Source organism: Ranitomeya variabilis, chromosome 4, assembly GCF_051348905.1.
Source record: "Ranitomeya variabilis isolate aRanVar5 chromosome 4, aRanVar5.hap1, whole genome shotgun sequence".
Lineage (NCBI taxonomy): Eukaryota > Metazoa > Chordata > Amphibia > Anura > Dendrobatidae > Ranitomeya > Ranitomeya variabilis.
The window spans coordinates 190,362,219-190,388,303 of record NC_135235.1 but is presented as its reverse complement, the minus strand read 5'-3'; the positions used below and the strand labels follow the sequence as shown (position 1 = coordinate 190,388,303).

Below are 26,085 nucleotides of genomic sequence, written 5' to 3'. Positions count from 1 at the left end.
CTCACCTTCTGGCGTCCCTCGCAGCATTCCCGCTCCTCGCAATGCTTCCGTTCCCAGGGATGCTTTGCGGCAATGACCTGTGATGACGTAGCGGTCTCGCGAGACCGCTACATCATCTGATGTCATTGTCGCTAGGCATTATTGGGAACGGGAGCATCACGAGGAGCGAGAACGCTGCGAAGGAAGCCGGAAGGTGAGAATATCACGATTTATTATTTTTTTAACATTAGATTATTTTACTATTGATGCTGCATAAGCAATCAATCAGTTTTCCAGGCGATACTTGGAAAACGCTAGCATTCTGCAAGCTAATTACGTTTGTAAAACGTTAGTGTTTAGCGGGAAGACGCATGCCAATTCCGCATGCGTTTTACCCGTGGCACAGTTGCAGAATTGCCACGGAAATTTCCGCTGCAGTTCCGGATGTGTACACATAGCCTAAGAAATGAGGTGTAACAAACACCGCCACTCATAATGAATTTGACGAGTGGCAGTCACCACACTTACACTCACTTTGTTAGAGCTGAGCAAAAATGGTGTGAGAACACTAAGGCCATGTGCACACTTTGCGGGGTCCTCTGCGGGTTCTCCCACAGCGGATTTGATAAATCTGCAGGGCAAAACCGCTGCGGTTATCCCTGCAGATTTATCGCGGTTTGTTTTGCGGTTTCCGCTGCGGGTTTACTCCTATACTATTGATGCTGCATATGCAGCAATATGCAGCATCAATAGTAATGTTAAAAATAATAAAAAATGGTTATACTCACCCTCTGACGTCCCAATCTCCTCGGCGCTGCACGCGGCGGTCCGGTTCCAAAGATGCTGTGCGAGAGGGACCTTCGTGACGTCACGGTCATGTGACCGCGACGTCATCTCAGGCCCTGCTCGCACAGCAACCCTGCAACCGGACGGCCGCCTGCAGCGCTGAGAGGTGAGTATATCATTATATTTTATTTTTTAATTCTTTTTTTTTTTACACTAATATGGTTCCCAGGGCCTGGAGGAGAGTCTCCTCTCCTCCACCCCGGGTACCATCTGCACATGATCCGCTTACTTCCCGCATCGTGGGCACAGCCCCATGCGGGAAGTAAGCGGATCAATGCATTTCTATGTGTGCAGAATCGCCGCGATTCTGCACAAAGGAAGTGACATGCTGCGGAATGTAAACCGCTGCGTTTCTGTGCGGTTTTTCCCGCAGCATGTGCACAGCGGATTGCGGTTTCCATAGGGTTTACATGTAACTGTAAACGCAATGGAAACTGCTGCGGACCCGCAGCTTCAGAAACGCTGCGGTTCCGCGGTAAAAACCGCTATGTGCACATGATGCAGATTTGGTGCAGAATTTTCTGCACAAAATCTGCACAAAATCTGCATCTTCTGGCAGAAAACGCAGCTCACAATTCCTGCATTTTTTATGCGTTTTTTAATGCGTTTTTAATGCGTTTTTAGTGCGTTTTTTGCAGTGCAGTTTTGGTGCAGTTTTGTAGTGCGTTTTTTGTGCGTTTTTTATGCTGATTTGTCAGCTTTTTTTAAAGCTAAATAAAGAGAAATAAAGTTTAAAAAAATATATATATATTTACATGATGTCATTTCCTAGTCCAACCTCTTCTCAATCTCAATCAAATTTCACAACGTGCGTCGGTACGTCGGCCCGACCCATAGCGACGGACCCCTACCGACGCAAGTGTGAAAGAGGCCTTTATGAGCGTTGAATAAAAAAAAAAAACGGAAAAAAACGGCGTGGGCTCCCGCGCAATTTTCTGCGCCAGAGGGGGAAAGCCGACGGCTGGGGGCCAATATTTGTAGCCTGCTATGAATATCAGCCCGCAGCTGTCTGCGTAGCCTTTACTGGCTATTAAAATAGGGGGACCCCCCCAAAAAAAATGATGTGGGGTCCCCCTATATTTTATAGCCAGAAAGGCTACGCAGCCAGCTGCGGGCTGATATTCATAGCCTAGAGAGGGGCCATGGATATTGCCCCCCCCCCCAGCTACAACTACCAGCCTGCAGCCGCCCCAGAAATGGCGCATCTCTAAGATGCGCCAAATCTGGCGCTTAGCCTCTCTTCCCACTCCCGTGTAGCGGTGGGATATGGGGTAATAAGGGGTTAACGTCACCTTGACATTGTAAGGTGACGTTAACCCCAGTTAATAATGGAGAGGCGTCTATAAGACGCCTATCCATTATTAACCCCAAATTACAGAACACAAAAAAAGGCACAGGAAAAAGTATTTTAATATACTAAATTTTACCATACTTACAAATCCCTTGATGATCTGTAGTCTTTTCCGACGTAGTCCATTAATATCGAGTGTCCCACGACGATCTGCCATGGAGAACAGCCACACCAGGAGATGTGACTGCTCTGCACGGCTGCCAAAACACACTGACAGGAGCTAAAGCTCCTGCAGTGTGCCTGTGCATGCGCGCGAGTTTACCGGAGTTCAATGAACTCCGGGACTCTCGCTTTACGACACTGCTGCGTGAGAGTTTTCACGGCAGTTCAATTGCCGTAAAGTGAGCTCCCGGAGTTCACTTAACTCCAGGAAACGAACGGGCAGCTCCGATACACTGCAGGAGCGATTAACTCCTGCAGTGTATCACCGGAGGACGTCGTGGGACAACCTATACTATGGATTACGACGGAAAAGATTTTTTTTTTTTTTGGGACAAGGATGATCATGGATGGTGGCCTTCGGGGATGTATGTGGTGAGTATGTACTACATGTTATATGTGTGTTTGTGTTTTTAACCCATTGTAGTCAGTCGCCTGACGATGGGACAACTCTCCCATCATCACATTTCGATGGGAGAAGTAGTCCCACCCGACGAATGACTACAATGAGTCACTACTGACAGACAGACACACAGACAGACACACACACACACACTATACATACCATTTCTACCATACGACTCCATTTTCGCTACACTCCGCCCACACACTTCCTCCACATCACTGACGTCACTTCCTTCTGCTGCGGTTTTGACACCCAAATCCGCATAAAATCTGCAGATGGTATTTACATCTGCAGTTTTAATGCGGATTTGACCCACAAAATGGGAGTCAATGGGTGCAGAAACGCTGCAGAACTGCACAAAAGAAGTGACATGCACTTCTTTGAAATCTGCAGCGTTTCTGCACGGATTTTTCTGCACCATGTGCACAGCTTTTTTTTTTTCACATTGATTTACATTGTACTGTAAATCACAGTGCAGTTCTGCAGCGTTTCTGCTGCAGAAAAAAACGCTGCAAAACTGCACTAAATCTGCATGGTGTGCAAATAGCCTTAAGTCTTGAGTTGCGACAAAATGCCGTGACTTTTCAAAGCTTTTTACTCCAGATCACGACAAGAAATTCATGAATCAGACACTGGCTTCATAATCTCAGCCAGGTTTGTTTTAGTTTAAAACGCTGGCGTGCTACAATGAAAACATAGTTAGAAAGGCTGGTCACAGACTATGCATCTTGGATAACTAGTCCAAGTTATAGCCCTGGCAGCCTTTCCCTACCATGATCTCCTTGACTGTTAGGTTTCTCCATATATGTGTGCACAAGGAGAGACCTGTCAGTCAAGAGAGTGGGGAGGGAAGAAGCTACAGAGACACCTACAATAAAGCATGTTTTTCTGAAATGATGAGTGTTTCAGAGTAAAACATAAATGGCTGCAATAATTCTGCCAGTGCCTGATTCATGCTTTGAATGATAGAAAACATAAAAAGGCATATAAAGGACCTCACAGAAATTAAGAAAAAGAGGGCACACCTTTTTTTTTACGAAAGAAAATCTCCCTTCCATATACTGACGTATCCTCGTCAGAACACATACATTGTCTATAGGGTCACCGGCGACAGCCAAGCAAAGTGCTCAACTACTACCACCTGTCCCATATACAGGATTACTCATGTCTAGGTGCAGGAAAGATATATATCTTTGTACAGTATTAGCCAGTAGATAGACAAATATTTAGAATTGAGAGTCCTCAGTGGTTGATACCTTTTAATGGCTAACTGAAAAGATGGTAACAAATTGCAAGCTTTCGAGGCTACTCAGGTCTCTTCATCAGGCATAAACTAATACAACATCTGAAGAATCACATATTTATACACAACACAGCACAGAACTGTCAAGATGGGAGAGTGATAAACAGTTGTGTCCATAAATATTGGAACATTTCCTAGATTAGGAGTGAATGTTTTGTTGTCCTCTGATTGGGGTCTGGTTCTGTTATGATGCCCCATAAGGTCTAAAGTGCAAATTCCTTAATTGATGTAAAAAGACACAAATCCATGTGACACATTCATTCCTGCACTAAGTGTGTCAAAGGCTGTCAAGTAATACTCCCAGATTCTTCTGTCTCTTTGAGATTTGAGATTTGAAGCTGCCTTTCAATACAAGTAAATTCAGGTCCATGGTGCTATGATCAAGCATAAAAAATTTTTGGCCACAGGTAGATCCATTCTTTTTTCTCTTATTGTGTGGCGGTGAAAATTTGACCTTGTTCTAAACTTTTGCCCTGTCTCCCCTACATACAGACCCCCAGTTGGACATTTAGTACAAATAATTAAGTACACCACATTAGATGTGATGCAACTAAAGGTACCTGGGATCTTGTAGTCCTGATGTGAATTGGGTATTTTTATCTTGTCCGTGGTCATTATAAATGGACAGGTTTTAATTTTTTTCTGGTTGCAAGGAAAGGTTCCTACAGCTGTTGGAGAGGACAGGGAGCTTCTGACAACGATGCTTCTTAGATTTGGGGGCTGCCTAAAACACAGTAGTGTGGGTCTGGAAAAATGGATTGTAAGCGGGCATCTTTTTGTAGTAAAGGTTGTAATTTCCGTGCAGCTCCCCTTAGCACCTCCAGATTTGGATTGTAGGTAACTACTAGAGGGACCCGGTTGTTTTCTTCTTTAGCTTTGTAATGTAGCAGGTGATTCCTTGATATTCTGGTGGTTCTTGTAATCTGGTTTTCAACTATTCTTAGATGGTAGCCCTGATTCAAAAAGGTCTTTCTGACGCAACCAAGGTGTTCACCCCTGTCCATTGGGTTGGAACATATACGATTGTATCTGATGGCTTGGCTGTAGACAATAGATTTTTTTGTGTTTTGGATGGAAACTGTCCCATTTAAGGTATATTGGACGGTCGATTTGCCTCTGATACAGGGATGTCTCTATTTCATTGTTCTGCAGCTTAATGATGGTGTCCAAAAAATTAATTTCAGTTCAGGAGTAGTTGAGTGTCAAGTTGACGGTGGGATGAAATTGATTAAACTGTTCATGGAACGTCTTTAGCTGTGGCTCAGACTCCGTCCAGATGATTAAAATATCATAAACGTAGCGGTAGTACGCCAGAGGCCTGATGGGACATGAGGACAAAAAGTCGCTTTCTAGCTTGGCCATGAACAGATTTGCATACTAAGGGGCCATTTTACTTCCCATTGCTGTGCCAGTCTCCTGTAGATAGATCTTGTTGTCAAATTCAAAGTAATTGTGGGTGAGGGTGAATTTCATAAGCTTAACCGCAGAATCCGCATCAGTCCCTGTGTTTTCCAGGAAGAATTTGCAGGCATTTAATCCATCCTGGTGTGGGATATTAGAGTACAAAGATTCCACATCCATGGTGGCCAGGATGGTTCCTTCTGGTAGAGGACCTATTGCTGATAGTTTATTCAATAGGTCAGTTGTGTCCTGAATGAAGCTGGGTGTATCCTTTACCAGTGGTTTAAGAATACCCTCTACCCATCCAGATACCTGCTCAGTAAAAGTGCCCACACATGTGATAACTGGTCTTCCAGGATTTCCAGATTTGTGGATTTTGGGAAGCATGAAGAATGTCCCTGTTCTTGGACTTTCTGGTATCAGGTCATCGGCTCTTGTGGATTCGTCAGGCAGACGAGATACCAACTTGCTTAGTTCCTTGTAATAGTCCTGTGTAGGATCCGACTCCCAATTTTTTGTAGTAGTGTGTGTCCATAAGTTGTCTGTTTGCTTCTTTCATATAGTCTCATGTGTTCATCATGACTATTGCACCTCCCTTTTCAGCAGGTTTAATGTTGATTTATTTGCTGGTTTTCAGAGACTGTTTGGCCTTTCTCTCCTGGGCACTGATGTTGGATGCTTGTCTTCTGTTAGTATCTATGATGGTGGATTTTATCACATGTCTGAAGGAGTCTATATATTTATCCAAATGAGGGTTGCGTCCACGTGTGGGTGTCCAGTCTGACCTCTTCTTGGTTGTTAGGATACCTTTTCCTTCTGTCGGAGTATTTTCTGAATCTTCTGTATCATTGAAATATTCCCTCAGGCGCAGTCTCCTGAAATAATGTTCCATATCACTGCAGAGTTCAGTTTTATCCAGGGCCTTAGCAGAACAAAATGAGAGTCCTCTAGAAAGCACAGACAGCTCCACTTTGTTAGGTTTATAATCTGAGAAATTAATGACACAGTTAGATGCTTTTGTGTCTGGAATGGAGTGGTTGTCCAAGTTGTCAGGTTTTGGCTTTGTTTTGTATCGGTTTGTATAGAGTCCTGAACTGAGGCGCAATCTGTGCAGTTTCTTTTCCTTGTTATGAATCAGAAAGGTCCGTAGTTTGTTGTAGTATTGTTGTAATTTTTGCTCTGTCTTCTGTAAGTGTTTTCCTCAGAGTTAATGAATATGCACGCGTCTCCACTCCCATAGGCGTGGAGCGCATATTCATCACCTTAATGAACAGTACCACGTGATCACTCAGCACAGGAAGAGCTGCCGTGCCGGGACAGCGGAGATGCAATGATGGCGCGAGCAGGGTCAGTAGCATGGGGAGTGGGTGAGCCATGCATACAACGATGGGACGGGACCAGGGGAGTCATGCATACAACAATGGGACCGGGGGAGCCATGCATACAGCGATGAGACCTGGGGAGCCATGCATACTGTGCTGGGACCAAGGGAGCCATGCATATACCAAGGGACCGGGGGGAGCCATGCATACAGCGATGGGACCAGGGGAGCCATGCATACAGCGATGGGACCTGGGGAACCATGCATACAGTACTGGGACCAAAGGAGCCATGCATACAACAGGGGGAGCCACACATACCAGGACGGGACAGAGGAGCCGTGCATAGCAGGTCAGGGATGAGGGGACAATACATACCAGGCTTATACTCGAGTCCATAAGCTTACCCAGCGTGGCAAAATTAGGTGCAGCGGCTTATACTCCGGTCGGCTTATACTCGAGTATATACAGTATGTGGTTTCTTGATAAGAACTATATAAACTAGCACTAAATTAAAAAGACTCATATCTCTGGAACCATAGGGCAAATTAAAAAAAAAAAGTAAAAAAAAAACACAGGGAAGCAGCAAGAATAAAATAACTACAAAAACTGAACACTTCTGAACTGACAGGGTCCATGTTAAATAGAGAGAACAAGTGAGAAAGACACTTACCAGAACAGACAAAGTCAGCAATGCAGATCATTTTATGCAATAAGGGACTGTAGATGTATGGACTAAAGCAATCCAGTAGCAAAAATAATAAACATAATAGTCCTGCTAAAAAGCCCAGACCAACTCCATATCCACAAGCTGCAGGATTTTCATTAAAAATACAGTTTAGTTCAGAAGAGATGGGGAAATTTTGGTATCCTCCTGATACAATGGATCCACACACAATGAAAGAAAACACCTACAAAACACAAAATACAGCCATAGTTCAATCACAGCTTAATATAATTTCAAATAATTTTTTATTTTGCAAACAAAAAAGGGTGTTCAACAATACGCATTAATCACATATCCACAGGATATCTCACATCTGGGACCCTCTCTACTAGAAGAGGGGTCCTTTGATCCCTTCACACCCAGCTGACATGCCCCTAAGGTGGCTGTTCACAATTCACAGTGATCAAAATTAACCAATAGGAAAGATTTCCAGTTGCCGGGTGCGGGCCGGCAGATCTCGGCAGCACACAGCGCATGCACCCACCATTTTCTTCCCGGATGAAGACTCCGACGGCCAGGGAACATCACCGGGGGATGCAGGAGAGTCCAGGGACACCAGAGGTACCGGGGGACCCCATTTCTCTCTACTCTGATGTGCTAGATCACATCAGAAGAGAAATTAAATGCGAAATCTGACTTTTTTTGCGGTCACCGATATTCCGGGAATAATGGCGATTGCAACACTGGGGTCAGTAAAAACTGACCTGAATCATGTTCTCTGGGGTTTGAGGTGCCCTCGGTAGCAGATACCCAGGAGAATTTCCAACGCTGGGGGAGCTACACAGTTATTTCTCTGGGCCATTAAAAAGCAGCGCTGAGGAATAAATACCCTTAACTGCCGCTGTTAACCCCTTAATCCCATATGACGTACTATCCCGTCAAGGTGACCTGGGACTTAATGCCCAGTGACGGGATAGTACGTCATATGCGATCGGCCGCGCTCACGGGCTGACTATCGTAGCTGACATCCGGCACTATGTGCCAGGAGCGGTCACGGACCGCCCCCGGCACATTAACCCCCGGCACACTGTGATCAAACATGATCGCAGTGTACCGGCGGTACAGGGAAGCATCGCGCAGGGAGGGGGCTCCCTGCGTGCTTCCCTGAGACGATCGGTACAAGGCGATGTACTCACCTTGTACCGAGCATCTCCTCCCTGCAGTCCCCGGATCCAAAATGGCCGCGGGGCTGCATCCCGGTACTGCAGGGAGTACTTCCGGGTCCACAGCAGGCGCTGGTAAGCCTGCAGCGCTGTCAGTCAGATCGCTGATCTGACAGAGTGCTGTGCAAACTGTCAGATCAGCGATCTGTGATGTCCCCCCTTGGGACAAAGTAAAAAAGTAAAAAAAAAAAAATTCCACATGTGTAAAAAATAAAAAAAATAAATTCCTAAATAAAGAAAAAAAATATATATATTATTCCCTTAAATACATTTCTTTATCTAAATCAAAAAAAACAATAAAAGTACACATATTGAGTATCGCCGCGTCCGTAACGACCCAACCTATAAAACTGTCCCACTAGTTAACCCCTTCAGTGAACACCGTAAGAAAAAAAAAAACCGAGCCAAAAAACAACGCTTTATTATCATACCGCTGAACAAAAAGTGGAATAACACGCGATCAAAAAGATGGATATAAATAACCATGGTACCGCAAAAAAACAAGCCACCATACAACATCATAAACAAAAAAATAAAAAAGTTACAGTCCTCAGAATAAAGCGATGCCAAAATAATTATTTTTTCTATAAAATAGCTTTTATCGTATAAAAGCGCCAAAACATAAAAAAATGATATAAATGAGGTATCGCTGTAATCGTACTGACCCGACGAATAAAACTGCTTTATCAATTTTACCAAACGTGGAACGGTATAAACGCCTCCCCCAAAAGAAATTCATGAATAGCTGGTTTTTGGTCATTCTGCCTCACAAAAATCGGAATAAAAAGCGATCAAAAAATGTCATGTGCCCGAAAATGTTACCAATGAAAACGTCAACTCGTCCCGCAAAAAACAAGACCTCACATGACTCAGTGGACCAAAATATGGAAAAATTATAGGTCTCAAAATGTGGAGACGCAAAAACTTTTTTGCTATAAAAAGCGTCTTTTAGTGTGTGACAGCTGCCAATCATAAAAATCCGATGTAAAAAAACGCTATAAAAGTAAAACAAACCCCCCTTCATCACCCCCTTAGTTAGGGAAACATAAAAAAAATAAAAAAATGTATTTATTTCCATTTTCCCATTAGGATTAGGGCTAGGGTTAGGGTTAGGGCTAGGGTTGGAGCTAAAGTTAGGGTTAGGGTTGGGGCTAAAGTTAGGGTTAGGGTTTGGATTACATTTACGGTTGGGATTAGGGTTAGGGGTGTGTCAGGGTTAGGGGTGTGGTTAGGGTTACCGTTGGGATTAGGGTTAGGGGTGTGTTTGGATTAGGGTTTCAGGTAGAATTGGGGAGTTTCCACTGTACAGACACATCAGGTGCTCTCCAAACGCAACATGGCGTCCGATCTCAATTCCAGCCAATTCTGCGTTGAAAAAGTAAAACAGTGCTCCTTCCCTTTCAAGTTCTCCCGTGCGCCCAAACAGGGGTTTACCCCAACATATGGGGTATCAGACTACTCGGGACAAATTGGACAACAACTTTTGGGGTCCAAGTTCTCTTGTTATCCTTGAAAAAATAAAAATTTGGGGGCCTAAATATCATTTTTGTGGGTAAAAAAAAGATTTTTTTATTTTCACGGCTCTACATTGTAAACTGTAGTGAAACACTTGGGGGTTCAAAGTTCTCACAACATATCTAGATAAGTTCCTTGGGAGGTCTAGTTTCCAATATGGGGTCACTTGTGGGGGGTTTCTACTGTTTGGGTACATCAGGGGCTCTACAAATGCAACGTGACGCCTGCACACCAATCCATCTAAGTCTGCAATCCAAATGGTGCTCCTTCCCTTTCGAGCTCTGCCATGCGTCCAAACAGTGGTTCCCCCCCACATATGGGGTATCAGTGTACTCAGGACAAATTGGACAACAACTTTTGGGGTCCAATTTATCCTGTTACCCATGTGAAAATACAAAACTGGGGGCTAAAAAATCATTTTTGTGAAAAAAAAAAAATTATTTTCACGGCTCTGCGTTATAAACTGTAGTGAAACACTTGGGGGTTCAAAGTTCTAACAACACATCTAGATAATTCCTTGGGAGGTCTAGTTTTCAATATGGGGTCACTTCTTGGGGGGTTGTACTGTTTGGGTACATCAGGAGCTCTGCAAATGCAACGTGATGCCTGCAGACCAAACCATCTAAGTCTGCATTCCAAATGGCGCTCCTTCCCTTCCGAGCTCTGCCATGCGCCCAAACAGTGGTTCCCCCCCACATACGGGGTTTCAGCGTACTCAGGACAAATTGGACAACAACTTTTGGGGTCCAATTTCTCCTGTTACCCTTGGGAAAATACAAAACTGGGGGCTAATAAATCATTTTTGTGAAAAAAAAGAATTTTTATTTTCACGGCTCTGCGTTATAAACTGTAGTGAAACACTTGGGGGTTCAAAGCTCTCAAAACACATCTAGATAAGTTCCTTAGAGGGTCTACTTTCCAAAATGGTGTCACTTGTGTGGGTTTTAATGTTTAGGCACATCAGGGTCTCTCCAAATGCGACATGGTGTCCCATCTCAATTCCAGTCAATTTTGCATTGAAAAGTCAAACGGCGCTCCTTCCCTTCTGAGCTCCGCCATGCGCCCAAACAGTCGTTTACCCCCACATATGGGGTATCAGCGTACTCAGGACAAATTGCACAACAACTTTTGGGGTCCAAATTCTTCTCTTACCCTTGGGAAAATAAAAAAATTGGGGACGAAAAGATCATTTTTGTGAAAAAATATGATTTTTTATTTTTACGGCTCTGCATTATAAACTTCTGTGAAGCACTTGTTGGGTCAAAGTGCTCACCACACATCTAGATAAGTTTCTTAAGGGGTCTACTTTCCAAAATGTTGTCACTTATGGGTTTTTTTTATGTTTAGGCACATCAGGGGCTCTCCAAACGCGACATGGTGTCCCATCTCAATTCCAGTCAATTTTGCATTGAAAAGTCAAATGGCGCTCCTTCCCTTCCGAGCTCTGCCATGCGCCCAAACAATGGTTTACACCCACATATGGGGTATCAGCGTACTCAGGACAAATTGCACAACAATTTTTGGGGTCCAATTTCATCTCTTACCCTTGGGAAAATAAAAAATTGGGGGCGAAAAGATCATTTTTGTGAAAAAATATGATTTTTTATTTTTATGGCTCCGCATTATAAACTTCTGTGAAGCACTTGGTGGGTCAAAGTGCTCACCACACATCTAGATAAGTTCCGTAGGGGGTCTACTTTTCAAAATGGTGTCACTTGTGGGGGGTTTCAATGTTTACGCACATCAGGGGCTCTCCAAATGCAACATGGCATCCCATCTCAATTCCAGTCAATTTTGCATTGAAAAGTAAAATGGCGCTCCTTTCCTTCCGAGCTCTGCCATGCGCCCAAACAGTGGTTTACCCCCACATATGGGGTATCAGCGTACTCAGGACAAATTGAACTACAACTTTTGGGGTCCATTTTCTCCTGTTACCCTTGGTAAAATAAGACAAATTGGAGCTGAAATAAATTTTGTGTGAAAAAAAGTTAAATGTTCATTTTTATTTAAACATTCCAAAAATTCCTGTGAAACACCTGAAGGGTTAATAAACTTCTTGAATGTGGTTTTGAGCACCTTGAGAGGTGCAGTTTTTAGAATGGTGTCACACTTGGGTTTTTTCTATCGTATAGACCCCTCAAAATGACTTCAAATGAGATGTGGTCCCTACAAAAAAATGGTGTTGTAAAAATGAGAAATTGCTGGTCAACTTTTAACCCTTATAACTCCCTAACAAAAAAAAATTTTGGTTCCAAAATTGTGCTGATGTAAAGTAGACATGTGGGAAATGTGATTTAAGAGCATAAAAATTCAAAGTTGGAAAATTGCGAAATTTTCAAAATTTTTGCCAAATTTCCATTTTTTTCACAAATAAACGCAAGTTATATCAAATTAATTTTACCACTGTCATGAAGTACAATATGTCACGAGAACGAATCGCCAAGATCCGTTGAAGCGTTCCAGAGTTATAACCTCATAAAGGGACAGTGGTCAGAATTGTAAAAATTGGCCCGGTCATTAACGTGCAAACCACCCTCGGGGCTTAAGGGGTTAAAAGGCATATCGGCAGTTGTTAAGGGGTTAAAGAGACAAGATGTTATTGTAAATGAAACCATTAACCCCTTTATCCCCCAAGTCTGTTTTCACCTTCATGACCAGGACAAATTTACAATTCTGACCACTGTCACTTTATGAGGTAATAACTCTGGAACTCTTCAATGGATCTCGGTGATTCTGAGAATGTTTTGTTCATGACATTGTACTTCATGATAGTGGAACATAGTTATAAACATAGTTAAAAACAGGTCTGTGGAGTCGGAGTCTGAGCCCATTTTGGTGGAGTTGGTATAAAATGGACCGACAGACTCCTAAAATATATAATAAATTGGGTACAGTAGTTCAATGCAGTTTGTGGAGAATATTTTTTTTTCATAAGAATTTGGGAAAGTTATGAAATGTCCTTTAAATGTCTGTCCTATTCCTGATCTAAGGTCTTGACTTTTAGCTGAGATGAATCTGTGCTTCAGTTTATGTTCATGATAAGTAGTGAAGCTCCTCCTCTACAGATAAGGGGAAAAATAACAAACACACAGGGAAGGAAACTCTGCATTAATCTCAGAACTTCTGGAGTGAACAGGAAAGCAGGATTAAAGAAGGTAAGTACTGCCTAAAGCATATCTAAACCGTTAATAAACTGTGCATAGATCAATAGTCCAGTATATGTTGCCTCTGTATGTTTGTTGTTTTAGTTTGTTTTTCCTCTTAGCTCATGTTTGGAGAAATTAGCTGCCCTGATGACTTATATTCACTATACATAGAATATAAGGGGAAAAACTGTTTTCTAACATCTCAAATTCAGAAATACAGTAACAGGATCGATGAGAACATATATATTTGTGTGTGTGTGTGTGTTCTGCAATATGATTCAGCACAAACATGCTCCCTCTCTCCTCCCCTCTTCCTAGACTTTGAAGAAATATGATGTGAAGCATTTAGTAAGCTGTACAGTGAGACAAGCCTGAAAGTTCAGCATAAAGCTATCTAACATATTTTACAAACTTTATACTTACCATCTGTCAATCTTTGTCTTCCTAAAGTTCAGTGTTTTTGTGACTCCCTGACAAGTCCCCCTAGCGAAAGACAAGTGAAACTGTACAATATTGTGGTCGCTATTTCCTAGATGCCCGACTACCTGCAGATTTGTTATTCTGCTCCTCTGCTTGGATTATGCACCAATTGTGAAAGATAATTTTTCTTGGTTTTTAGCAGAAACCTGTTGCCTTTAAGGGTTTTGCAGGTCTCTGTTTCCCAGTTAATATCCGGGTAGTTAAAGTCAAGTACCTGATTATGGGTTGCAGCTTCAGCTATCTGCCTTCATAGCAGACTTTCCATGATTTTTGTTATATTTATATTTGGGGGCTTGCAACAGACCCCAATGAGAATTTTGTTACTATTTTTCCCTCCATGTATTTCAACCCATATGGACTCGACATCCTCATTTACTTTGCTAATATCCTCCCTTAAAGTGGAAACTTTTCGTTGATGTGACTTGCATTTATTTGTGAAAAAAAATCGGAAATTTGGTGAAAATTTTACATTTTTAAAACCTTTTTATGCCCTTAAATCAGAGATATATCACACAAAATAGTTAATAAATAACATTTCCCACATGTCTACCTTACATCTCCACAATTTTTGAAACAACTGTTTTGTTAGGAAGTTATAAGGGTTAAAAGTTAACCAGCGATTTCTCATATTTCCAACTAAATTTACAAATCCATTTCTCTAAGGACCGCATCACAAATGAAGTGAATTTGAGGGGTCTACATGACAGAAAATACCCTAAAGTGACACCATTCTAAAAACTGCACCCCTCAAGGTATTCAAAACCACATTCAAGAAGTTTATTAGCCCTTCAGGTGCTTTACAGTAACGGAAGCAACGTGGAAAAAAAATTAACATTTTACTTTTTTCACAAAAAATTTACTTTAGACCTAAATTTCTTTATCTTTACAATGGAAACAGGAAAAGTGTACTCCAAAAATTGTTGTGCAATTTCTCCTGAGCACACAGATACCCCATATGTGGGGGGAGTACTGTTTGGACACACGGCAGGGCTCAGAAGGGAAGGAGTGCATTTTGACTTTTTGAACGCAAAATTAGCTGGAATCGAAAGCCATGACGCATCTGGAGAGCCCCTGATGTGCCTAAATAGTGGAAACCCCTCACATGTGACACCATTTTGGAAACTAGACCCCTCAAAGAAGCACTTCCCAACCAGGACGTACTTAGCATGTGTAAGGTCATGAAGTGTTTAACCCCTTAACCCCCGGAGCTTTTTTTTGTTTTGCGTTTTCACTTTTCGCTCCCCTTCTTCCCAGAGCAATAAGTTTTTTTATTTTTCCGTCAATATGGCCATCTAAGGGCTTGTTTTTTGCGAAACAAGTTGTACTTTTGAACAACTCCATTGCTTTTACCATATTGTGTACTAGAAAATGGGAAAAAAAAAGTCCAAGTGCAGTGAAATTGCAAAAAAAGGGCAATCCCACACTTGTTTTTTGTTTGGATTTTTTACTAGGTTCACTAAATGATAAAACTGACCTGCCATTATTATTCTCCAGGTCATTACGAGTTCATAGACACCAAACATGTCTAGGTTATAAGTGGTGAAAAAAAATCCATTTTCCGATACCCGTAGTGTCTCCATTTTTTGTGATCTCGGGTTGGTTGAGGGCTTATTTTTTGCGTACCGAGCTAACGTTTTTAAAGATACCATTTTGGTGAAGATACAATCTTTTGATCGCCCGTTATTGTATGTCAATGCAATGTCGTGGCGACCAAAAAAATCGTAATTTTGGAGTTTTTACATTTTTTATCGCTATGCCGTTTAGCAATCAGGTTAATCCTTTTTTATTATTGACAGATCGGACGATTCTGAATGCGGCGATACCAAATATGTGTATGTTTGATTTTTTTAATGCTTTATTTTGAATGAGGTGAAGGGGGGTAATTTGAACTTTTATATAGTTTTAATTTTTTAAATATTTTAAAAACATTTTTATTTTTACTTTTGGCATGCTTCAATAGCCTCCATAGGGAACTAGAAGCTGCCATAGCCCGATCGGCTCTGCTACATATAGGCGATGATCAGAACGCATCTGTATAGCAGATATACTGACTTGCTATGAGTGCCGACCACTGGGTGGCGCTCACAGCAAGCCGGCACTGACAACCATAGAGGTCTCCAGGAGACCTCAGGTTGTCATACCAACACACCGGAGACCCCAGATCACGTGACGCAGATCACCAGTATGCGTATTTCCGGCCCGATGGCCGGAAGCACAATTTAAATGCTGCTGTCAGAGTTTGACAGCATCATTTAACTGGTTAATAGCAGTGGGTGGATCACGATTACACCTGCGGCTATTGCGGGCACATGACAGCTGTTCAAAACAGCTGACATGTCCCGGAAAAGATATGGGCTCACCGCCGGAGCCCGCATCAAAGGGAGGGATAAAGACATTGGCGTACTATTATGTACGATGTCGGTAAAGGGTTAACCCCTTTACCCCCAAGGGTGGTTTGCGCGTTAATGACCGGGCCAAGTTTTACAATTCTCACCACTGTCCCTTTATGAGGTTATAACTCTGGAACGATTCAACGGATCCCGGTGATTCTGACACTGTTTTCTCATGACATATTGTACTTCATGATAGTGGTAACATTTATTTGATATTACTTGCATTTATTTGGGAAAAAAATGGAAATTTGGCGAAAATTTTGCATTTTTCCAACTTTGAATTTTCATGCCCTTAAATCAGAGATATGTCACACAAATTAATAAGTAACATTTCCCACATGTCTACTTTACATCAGCATAATTTTGGAACCATTTTTTTTTTGTGAGGGAGTTATAAGAGTTAAAAGTTGACCAGCAATTTCTCATTTTTACTACACCACTTTTTTTTATTGTCCACATCACATTTGAAGTCACTTTGAGGGGTCTTTATGATAGAAAATATCAAAAGTGACACCCTTCTAAAAACTGCACCCCTCAAGGTATTCAAAACCACATTTAAGAAGTTTATTAACCCTTTAGGTGATTCACAGGAATTTTTGGAATGTCTAAAAACAAAATGAACATTTAACTTTTTTCACGAAAAAAATACTTCAGATCCAATTTGTTTTATTTTACCAAGGGACCCCAAAACTTGTACAGTTTATCCTGAGTACGCAGATACCCCATATGTGGGGGTAAACCACTGTTTGGGCGCATGGCAGAGCTCGGAAGGGAAGGGAAGCAGCGGCGTTTAACTTTTCAATTCAAAATTGACTGGAATTGAGATGGGACACCATGTCGCGTTTGGAGAGCCCCTGATGTGCCTAAACATTGAAACCCCCCACAAGTGACCCCATTTTGGAAACTAGACCACCTAAGGAACTTATCTTATTATTATTGATAAAGCAGTTTTATTCTTCGGGTCAGAACGATTACAGCGATACATCATTTATACTTTTTTATGTTTTGGCGCTTTTATACAATAAAAACTTTTAAATAAAAAATAATTGTTTTTGCATCGCTTTATTCTGAGAGCTATAACTTTTTTATTTTTTCGCTCATGGTGCTGTATGGCAGCTCGTTTTTTGCGGGACAAGATGACGTTTTCAGCGATGTCATGTTTATTTGTATCCATCTTTTTGATCTCATGTTTTTCCACTTTTTGTTCGGCGGTATAATGATAAAGCATTCTTTTTTGCCTGCTTTTTTATATTTTTTTACGGTGTTCACTGAAGGGGTTAACTAGTGGGACAGTTTTATAGGTCGGGTCGTTACGGACGCGGCGATACTAAATATGTGTACTTGTATTGTTTGTTTGTTTTATTATTTACATAAAGAAATGTATTTATTGGAACAATATTTTTTTTTTCTTTAGGAATTTTTTATTTATTTTTTTACAATGTTTTTTTTATTTTTTTACTTTTTTACTTAGTCCCAGGGTGGGCCATCACTATATATACAGCGATCTGACAGGCAGTGCTGCAGGCTTGCCAGCACCTGCACTCAGCAGGTGCCGGCAAGCCACCTCCCTGCAGGACCCAGAAGGACCCTGCGACCATCTTGGATCCGGGGGCCTGCAGGGAGGAGGACGTGGGAGACGCTCTGAACAACGCGATCATGTCGCGTTGTTCTGAGGGTCTCAGGGAAGCACAAAGGGAGCCTCCTCCCTGCGCAATGCTTTCCGATGCCGCCGGAACACTGCGATCTTGTTTGATCTACAAACATATCCAAAGACATATTAATTATGAAGGAACCTTCACCATAATAGTGATTTCCAAAATATGACTACATCCGGGGTGTGTTGAGAATTCATAGCCAAAAGGTTGGATAACAAGTATCCATACACACCACTCAAAAAGAGGTATGACATAAAAATATAAATTTTATTAAAGAGTATATAACACAAAAAATCATTAATATTAATAATATTAAATGACGTACACTCAAGTAAACCACACATAGTAGAGTGGAAAAATAACGGGTTATGGGTTAGTACAAAGACTAAATAACAAAGATCTCTCTCAGAGATATTATATATAACATCTTGCTAATGCTAGATATAACAGGTCTTAAAGTGCTAATAGTGCAAAAAGTGCTGAGCAAAATATCATATGTATAATCTAAGACATACCCATATCTGAATCAAGTGCCCATACACGGTACCACAAACGCGTTTCGCAGAATGCTTTCTCAAAGGGAAGTGTGTGTGTAATGTTCTACCCCATCCAGCTTTTATCTCCCAGGATCTGAATGTGTCCAGGGCGAATCATGAATCGCGCATGACGCTACCGCCCCCAGATTCATTGATTGGCGGCGCTCACTCCCGGTGTGCGGGCAGAAAAATCCTCTATGACGTCACTTCCACCTACCGGCAATTAGTAGAGGCCTTTGATCAATGCAGGGATCCCGGGCACAGTGCGCATACGCGTCGCCATTTTTTTTAGAAGACCAAAGATAGGTTGGTATATTTGCTAGATTGGGATGTATGCGTGTGTGATAAAAAGGAGGGGCATCAATTATATGGCCATAAAGATGTCGGATGTGACATAGTAATAGTATAACAAACAGGAGACTTTTTTTATATTAAAAAAGCATATCTCATGCCCATGTGATAATTTCAATAGCCATACTAAAAATATTTCCGCGAAGGGAGCAGGGTATCACAAGTATAAAGGCACAAAAATATTATACACCTGCGCTCAATTTCCACAACAATCCCTTCACCCACATCGACATTGCAAGAATAAACATTATTTCAACGTCCATATTCTTCAAGATATACAATGATTAAATAAATAAAATCAGCGACCTCTTCCTTTTTATTCCAACTTGTACCCCATAATGATCAAAGGATTCCCATCATAGGAGTTAAGTATAACAGAATCACTTAACGCAAGCATGATCTTGTTTGATCGCAGTGTTCTGGGGGTTAATGTGCCGGGAGCGGTCCCTGACCACTCCTGAAACATAGTGCCGGATGTCATTGTTGCTCCGAGGGTCTCCTAGCTAGCGATGCGTCCAAAATAGGGCTTAATAGTAGCGTTAACGGACTGCGTTACACCGCGTTATGCCTCGGACTAATGCAGTCCGTCTAACGGACTGCCTATAACGTAATGTGAACCCAGCCTAAGGGTGGTGGACAGTGCTGTCGCTTTCCTACCACTGAAGACACCAATCAAGCTGTGTGTTGTATTATGTCTTGCATCTTTTGTATATGTTGTAATGTACAGTGTGTAGTGAAGTATAGTGTAGGATGTACCAATGTAAGGTATTATACAGGGTGGGCCATTTATATGGATACAGCTAAATAAAATGGGAATGGTTGGTGATATCAACTTCCTGTTTGTGGCACATTAGTATATGGGAGGGGGAAAACCTTTCAAGATAGTTGGTGACCATGGTGGCCATTTTAGATCCAAATTTATTTTTTCCAATCGGAAGAGGGTCATGTGACTTATTATTATTTACTATTATAGCGCCATTTATTCCATGGCGCTTTACATGTAAGGAGGGGTATACATAATAAAAACAAGTACAATAATCTTAAACAATACAAGTCACAACTGGTACAGTAGGAGAGAGGACCCTGCCCGCGAGGGCTCACATTCTACAAGGGATGGGTGAGGATACAGTAGGTGAGGGTAGAGCTGGTCGTGCAGCGGTTTGGTCGATCGGTGGTTACTGCAGGTTGTAGGCTTGTCGGAAGAGGTGGGTCTTCAGGTTCTTTTTGAAGGTTTCGATGGTAGGCGACAGTCTGATATGTTGGGGTAGAGGGTTCCAGAGTAGGGGTGATGCGCGAGAGAAATTTTGTATGCAATTGTGGGAAGAGGAGATAAGAGGGGAGTCGAGGAGGAGATCTTGTGAGGATCGGAGGTTGCGTGCAAGTAAGTACCGGGAGACGAGGTCACAGATGTATGGAGACAGGTTGTGGATGGCTTTGTATGTCATGGTTAGGGTTTTGTACTGGAGTCTCTGGGCAACGGGGAGCCAGTGAAGGGATTGACAGAGGGGAGAGGCCGGAGCATAGCGGGGGGACAGGTGGACTACTCGGGTAGCAGATCAAACTCATTGAGAATTTCACAAGAAAAACAATGGGGTGCTTGGTTTTAACCTAACTGTATTCTTTCATGAGTTAATTACAAGTTTTAGACCACTTATAAAATGTGTTCAAAGTGCTGCCCATTGTGTTGGATTGTCAATGCAACCCTCTTCTCCCACTCTTGACACACAACACCGCAGAAGAAATGCTAGCACAGGCTTCCAGTATCCGTTGTTTCAGATGCTGCACATCTCGTATCTTCACAGCATAGACTATTGCCTTCATTTGACCCCAAAGAAAAAAGTCTAAAGGGGTCAGATTGGGAGACCTTGGTGGCCATTCAACTAGCCCACAATGACCAATCCACTTTCCTGTTAACTGTTCATGTAGGAATGCTCGGACCTGACACCCATAATTATCTTTGAAGTCATCTGAAGACAATTGTCTATGCTGTGAAGATATGAGATGTGCGCGTGTGCCTAATTGATAACTATTATCAATAGGGCTAAGAATGATGGATTGAAACAATGGACTCATGTCATCTGTTTGGCCCCCAAGCAATGAATGAAGGCAGCTATGTGAACTATGACACATTATAATGTACTAGATTGTGGCCCGATTCTAACGCATCGGGTATTCTAGAATATGCATGTCCCCGTAGTATATGGACAATGATGATTCCAGAATTCGCGGCAGACTGTGCCCGTCGCTGATTGGTCAAGGCGACCTTTATGACATCATCGTCGCCATGGCAACCATTATGACATCTACGTCGATACTGTGCCTGTCGCTGATTGGTCGAGGCCTGGCGGCCTCGGCCAATCAGAGATGCGGGTTTTCCATTATGACATCTACGTCGATACTGTGCCCGTCACTGATTGGTCGAGGCCCAGGCGGCCTCGACCAATCAGAGACGCAGGATTTCCAGGACAGACAGAAAAACCCTTAGACAATTATATATATGTAGATATATGTTCTTATGGAATAATGACTATATATGCTATGGCTGTACTGTGGCAGATAATTATTAATATAGACACCGATGGATTAGTTGTTATAAGTTATATGAGTGATATTATTTCTGCTGGTGGATACCACATAGTATGAGAGGCTCATAGTTGCCCATTATGAAGTGAGTCTCTGCTTGCACATGCGCGCCTGCTCGGCTCCCGTGACTACTCTGGGCTCTCGGCATCTATATGCAGTACCACGCATGCGCTATGTGCTGTGTGACGCTCTGTGGCGTCGCGGTTGCTGCGGGGATGCGTGCATCACATCTAGCGAAGACGTCACTTCCGGGGGGCAGAGCTGTGATACACCAGCAGCCGCAATTGAGACAGATATATATAACTAGATGGTGGCCCGATTCTAATGTATCGGGTATTCTAGAATAGAATATGTAGGTAGTATATAGCACAGGCCACGTACTATATTGCACAGTCACGTAGTATATAACACAACCGACGTAGTATATAACATAGCTACGCAGTATATAACAGAGCCACGTAGTATATAACAGCGCAGGTAGTATATAGCACAGCCACGTAGTATATAGCACAGCCACGTAGTATATAACACAGCCATGTATTATATAACACAGCCACGTAGTGTATTGCACAACCATGTAGTATATTGCACAGCCACGTAGTATATTGCACAGCCACGTAGTATATAACACAGCCATGTATTATATAACACAGCCACTTAGTATATTGCACAACCATGTAGTATATTGCACAGCCACGTAGTATATTGCACAGTCACGTAGTATATTGCACAGCCACGTACTATATAAAAGAGCACATAGTATATAGCACAGCCACGTAGTATATAACACAGATACCTAGTATATAACACTGCGCATGGAGTATATAACACAGGTTACGTAGTATAAAGCACAGCAATTTAGTATATTGCCCAGCTACATAGTATATAGCACAGAGATGTAGTATATAACAGAGCCCACGCAGTATGTAACACAGCCCACGTAGTATATAGCAATGTGGGCACTATATGCGTGGTAAAAAAAGAAAATAAAAAATAAACATATACTCACCTTCCGAAGGCCCCTTGAAGTCCTGGTGCCTGTGTGCAGTGCACACGGCAGCTTCCGGTCCCAGGGTTCCTATGCGCTTAGGACCAGTGATGACGTCGCGGTCACATGACCGTGACGTCATGGCAGGTCCTTCTTGCATAGCATCCTTGGCACCAGAACCTGCCACTTGCCCTGCCGAGGACAGCAGGCCATGTCGGAAGGTGAGAATAACCAATTTTTTATTATTATTATTATTATTATTTTTAACATTAGATCTTTTTACTATTGATGCTGCATAGGCAGCATCAATAGTAAAAGTTGTTCACACAGGGTTAATAGCAGCGTTAATGGAGTGCGTTACACCACGGCATAACGCAGTCCGTTAAGGCTGCCATTAACCCTGTGTGAGTACTGACTGGAGGGGAGTATGGACGGGACACTGAGTGCAGGGCAGTAAGCAACAGCCATTTCGCTGCTGGATTGTGCCCGTCGCTGATTGGTCGTGGGCGTTTTGCCGGGACCAATCAATGACTTGGATTTCCGTGACAGATGCCGCGACCAATGAATATCCGTGACAGACAGACAGACGGAAGCGACCCTTAGACAATCTATATATATAATTGTCTAAGGGTTTTTCCGTCTGTCTGTCTGTCTGTCTGTCTGTCTGTCTGTCTGTCTGTCTTTCTGTCTGTCTGTCTGTCTGTCTGTCTGTCCTGGAAATCACTCCATATAAGGTATGGTCTACAAACAGGATACCTTATATGGAGTGGTCGGCGGTTTGTAGACCATACCTTATATGGAGTGGTCGGCGGTTTGTAGACCATACCTTATATGGAGTGGTCGGCGGTTTGTAGACCATACCTTATATGGAGTGGTCGACGGTTTGTCGGGCGGCCTCGACCAATCAGAGATGGGCACAGTATCGACGATGATGTCATAATGGTTGCCATGGCGACGATGATGTCATAAAGGTTGCCTCGACCAATCAGCGATGGGCACAGTCTGCCGCGAATTCTGGAATCATCATTGTCCATATACTACGGGGACATGCATATTCTAGAATACCCGATGCGTTAGAATCGGGCCACAGTCTAGTTATATATATAGATGCACAGGACAAGAGGAAGTGTGTGCCCCCTGACGAAGGCAGGACCGAAACGTGTGTGGGGCGGGCGCACACTCCCCTGTTTCCTCACTTCCAGCTGGGAACTCTGCACTTTAATAGTGAGTATTGGATACATATGTCTATAAGTGTTTCACACTATAGTAGCATGGCCCAATGATGGGTACTTCTGTATGGGCATGCTTCTTAGGGAAGTGCATATTTAATGGGGGAATGTAATAGGACCCTGTTTGGTGCTCATATTAGGATTTATTGTAAAATGATAATTTGGCAATTGGTGGGTATACAGGAGGGTGTTGTGCCTTTCACGACTGCATATTTTTATAGTTGTTACTAATCGCTTTGATAAATGTTCTAATAAAGATCATATAAATTTTAATTGGACAAGTACATCTTTTTGTTCCCAAGTGGAACTGGGTTTATTAGTTACATAGGATACAGAAGAAAGATACTATGTGACAGAAAATGCTTCATACTGTGAAAGAAATGTCTATAAGACTTCGTGCCCACTAAGTCTAGTATATACTATTATTTATTTTCAAATGTCGGTCTCCATTATTAAACTGTGGAACCTATGATCCTGGCCAGCCCCAGCCTGCATGGGCGTAAGGCCCACAAAGCACAATTCCACACACCTGGCCATGTAGCGCGCTGGGGCGTTAAAGGAGACAAGCGCCTCGCCAGTGGCAACTGCCCCACATCGTGCCACATACACATGCGCGGAAAAAGGACTGTGTATACCAGTGTTCCCAAACTCCGGTCCTCAATAGCAACCAACAGGTCATGTTTTCAGGATTTCCTTAGTATTGCACAGGTGACTGAATGCTTGCCAGTCCAGGTGATGCAATTATCACCTGTGCAATTGTGCAATACTAAGGAAATCCTGAAAACATGACCTGTTGGTGGCTCTTGAGGAGCGGAGTTGGGGAACACTGGTGTATACAGATTAGGAACCACTGGCCCCTATGATCACATGTGGGACGGAGCAGGAGCTAATGGGTTCCAGGCAGACCCAGATCAAGCTCTGCAGTGCAGCAAAGAGGCCAAATCGACCTGTGTGGAGCAAGTCCACCAGCACTTGCTTGATGCTGGATAGATATGACATGGAGGAAGAAAGGGATAATTAAACCACTATGACTAAAAGCTCATATGTCCTGGAATGGAGCCTTTATAGTGCTGTACTAAACAATACAGATTCCATGCACTGCAATGTAGTCTTTGACTCCAAGTGTATGGGGGTATAATTTTCCCTGTATTTACTAATAACGCAGAGTCCACATTTTATTTTTATTCATACAGAATAGAAAAAAAGAAATCTATGTATAAAATCAGCATAAGATTATAATAGACGGCTCATGCACTGCTATCACAGCACCATACAATACCTACAGTAGTCTTAGTTAGCTGTATCTTTGCTGTTAAACTAAGTTAATAATAATAATTTTATTTATATAGCGCCTACACATTCCGCAGCACTTAATGATTAAGCAGGAATATAAACAGAAAATAAAGACATCAGTATCAAGTTGTTCAACAGTTACTGGAGGACAGAGGGTCCTGCTTGCAAGCTTACAATCTATAAAGAAATAGGGGAGACACAAAAGGTACAAAATGCTTATCATTGCATAGTCCAGCCATCATTAAAATAAATTGGATTTGTTATACACTGCTCAAAAAAATCAAGGGAACACTAAAATACCACATCCTATATATATCGCTGAATAAAATATTCCAGTTGCAAATTTTTATTCATTGCATAGTGGAATGTGTTCACAACAATAAAACATAATAATTATCAATGTAAATCAAAATGAATATCTCATGGAGGTCTGGATTTGGAATGATACTCAAAATCAAAGTGGAAAATCAAATTACGGGTTGATCCAACTTCAGTGGAAATGCCTCATGACAAGGAAAAGATGCTCAGTATTGTGTGTGGCCTCCACATGCCTGTATGACCTCCCTACAATGCCTGGGCATGCTCCTGATGAGGTGGCGGATGGTCTCCTTAGGGATCTCCTCCCAGACCTGGAATAAAGCATCCGCCAACTCCTGGACAGTCTGTGCTGCAACTTGATGTTTCTGGATGGAGCAAGACATGATGTCCCAGATGTGCTCAATCGGATTCAGGTCTGGGGAACGGGCGGGCCAGTCCATAGATTCAATGCCTTCTTCTTGCAGGAACTGCTGACACACTCCAGCCACATAAGGTCTGGCATTGTCCTGCATTAGGAGGAACCCAGGGCCAACCGCACCAGCATAAGGTCTCACAAGGGGTCTGAGGATCTCATCTCTGTACCTAAAGGCAGTCAGGCTACCTCTGGTGAGCACATGGAAGGCTGTGCGGCCTTCCAAAGAAATGCCACCCCACATCATTACTGACCCACTGCCAAACCGGTCATGATGAAAGATGTTGCAGGCAGCAGATCGCTCTCCACGGTGTCTCGAGACTCTGTCACATGTGCTCAGTGTGAACCTGCTTTCATCTGTGAAGAGCACAGGCCGCCAGTGGTGAATTTGGCAATCCTGGTGTTGTGTGGCAAATGCCAAGCGTCCTGCACGGTGTTGAGCTGTGACCACAACCCCCATCTGTGGACGTCGGACACTCAGACCATCCTCATGGAGTTGGTTTCTAACCGTTTGTGCAGACACATGCACATT

At 42.6% G+C, this 26,085-nt stretch overlaps 1 protein-coding gene across 9 annotated transcripts in view; it reads right to left on the bottom strand.

Moving 5' to 3' along the window:
- The window catches only part of SYNGR4 (synaptogyrin 4), a 110,073-nt gene that overhangs the window by 15,080 nt on the left and 68,908 nt on the right, over nucleotides 1–26,085 (bottom strand). For all 9 annotated transcript variants that reach the window (XM_077259505.1, XM_077259503.1, XM_077259496.1 and 6 more), the window contains one exon: nucleotides 7,438–7,675. In XM_077259505.1, the coding sequence (XP_077115620.1) occupies nucleotides 7,438–7,675 (238 nt within the window). The remainder of the gene's footprint in view (nucleotides 1–7,437; nucleotides 7,676–26,085) is intronic.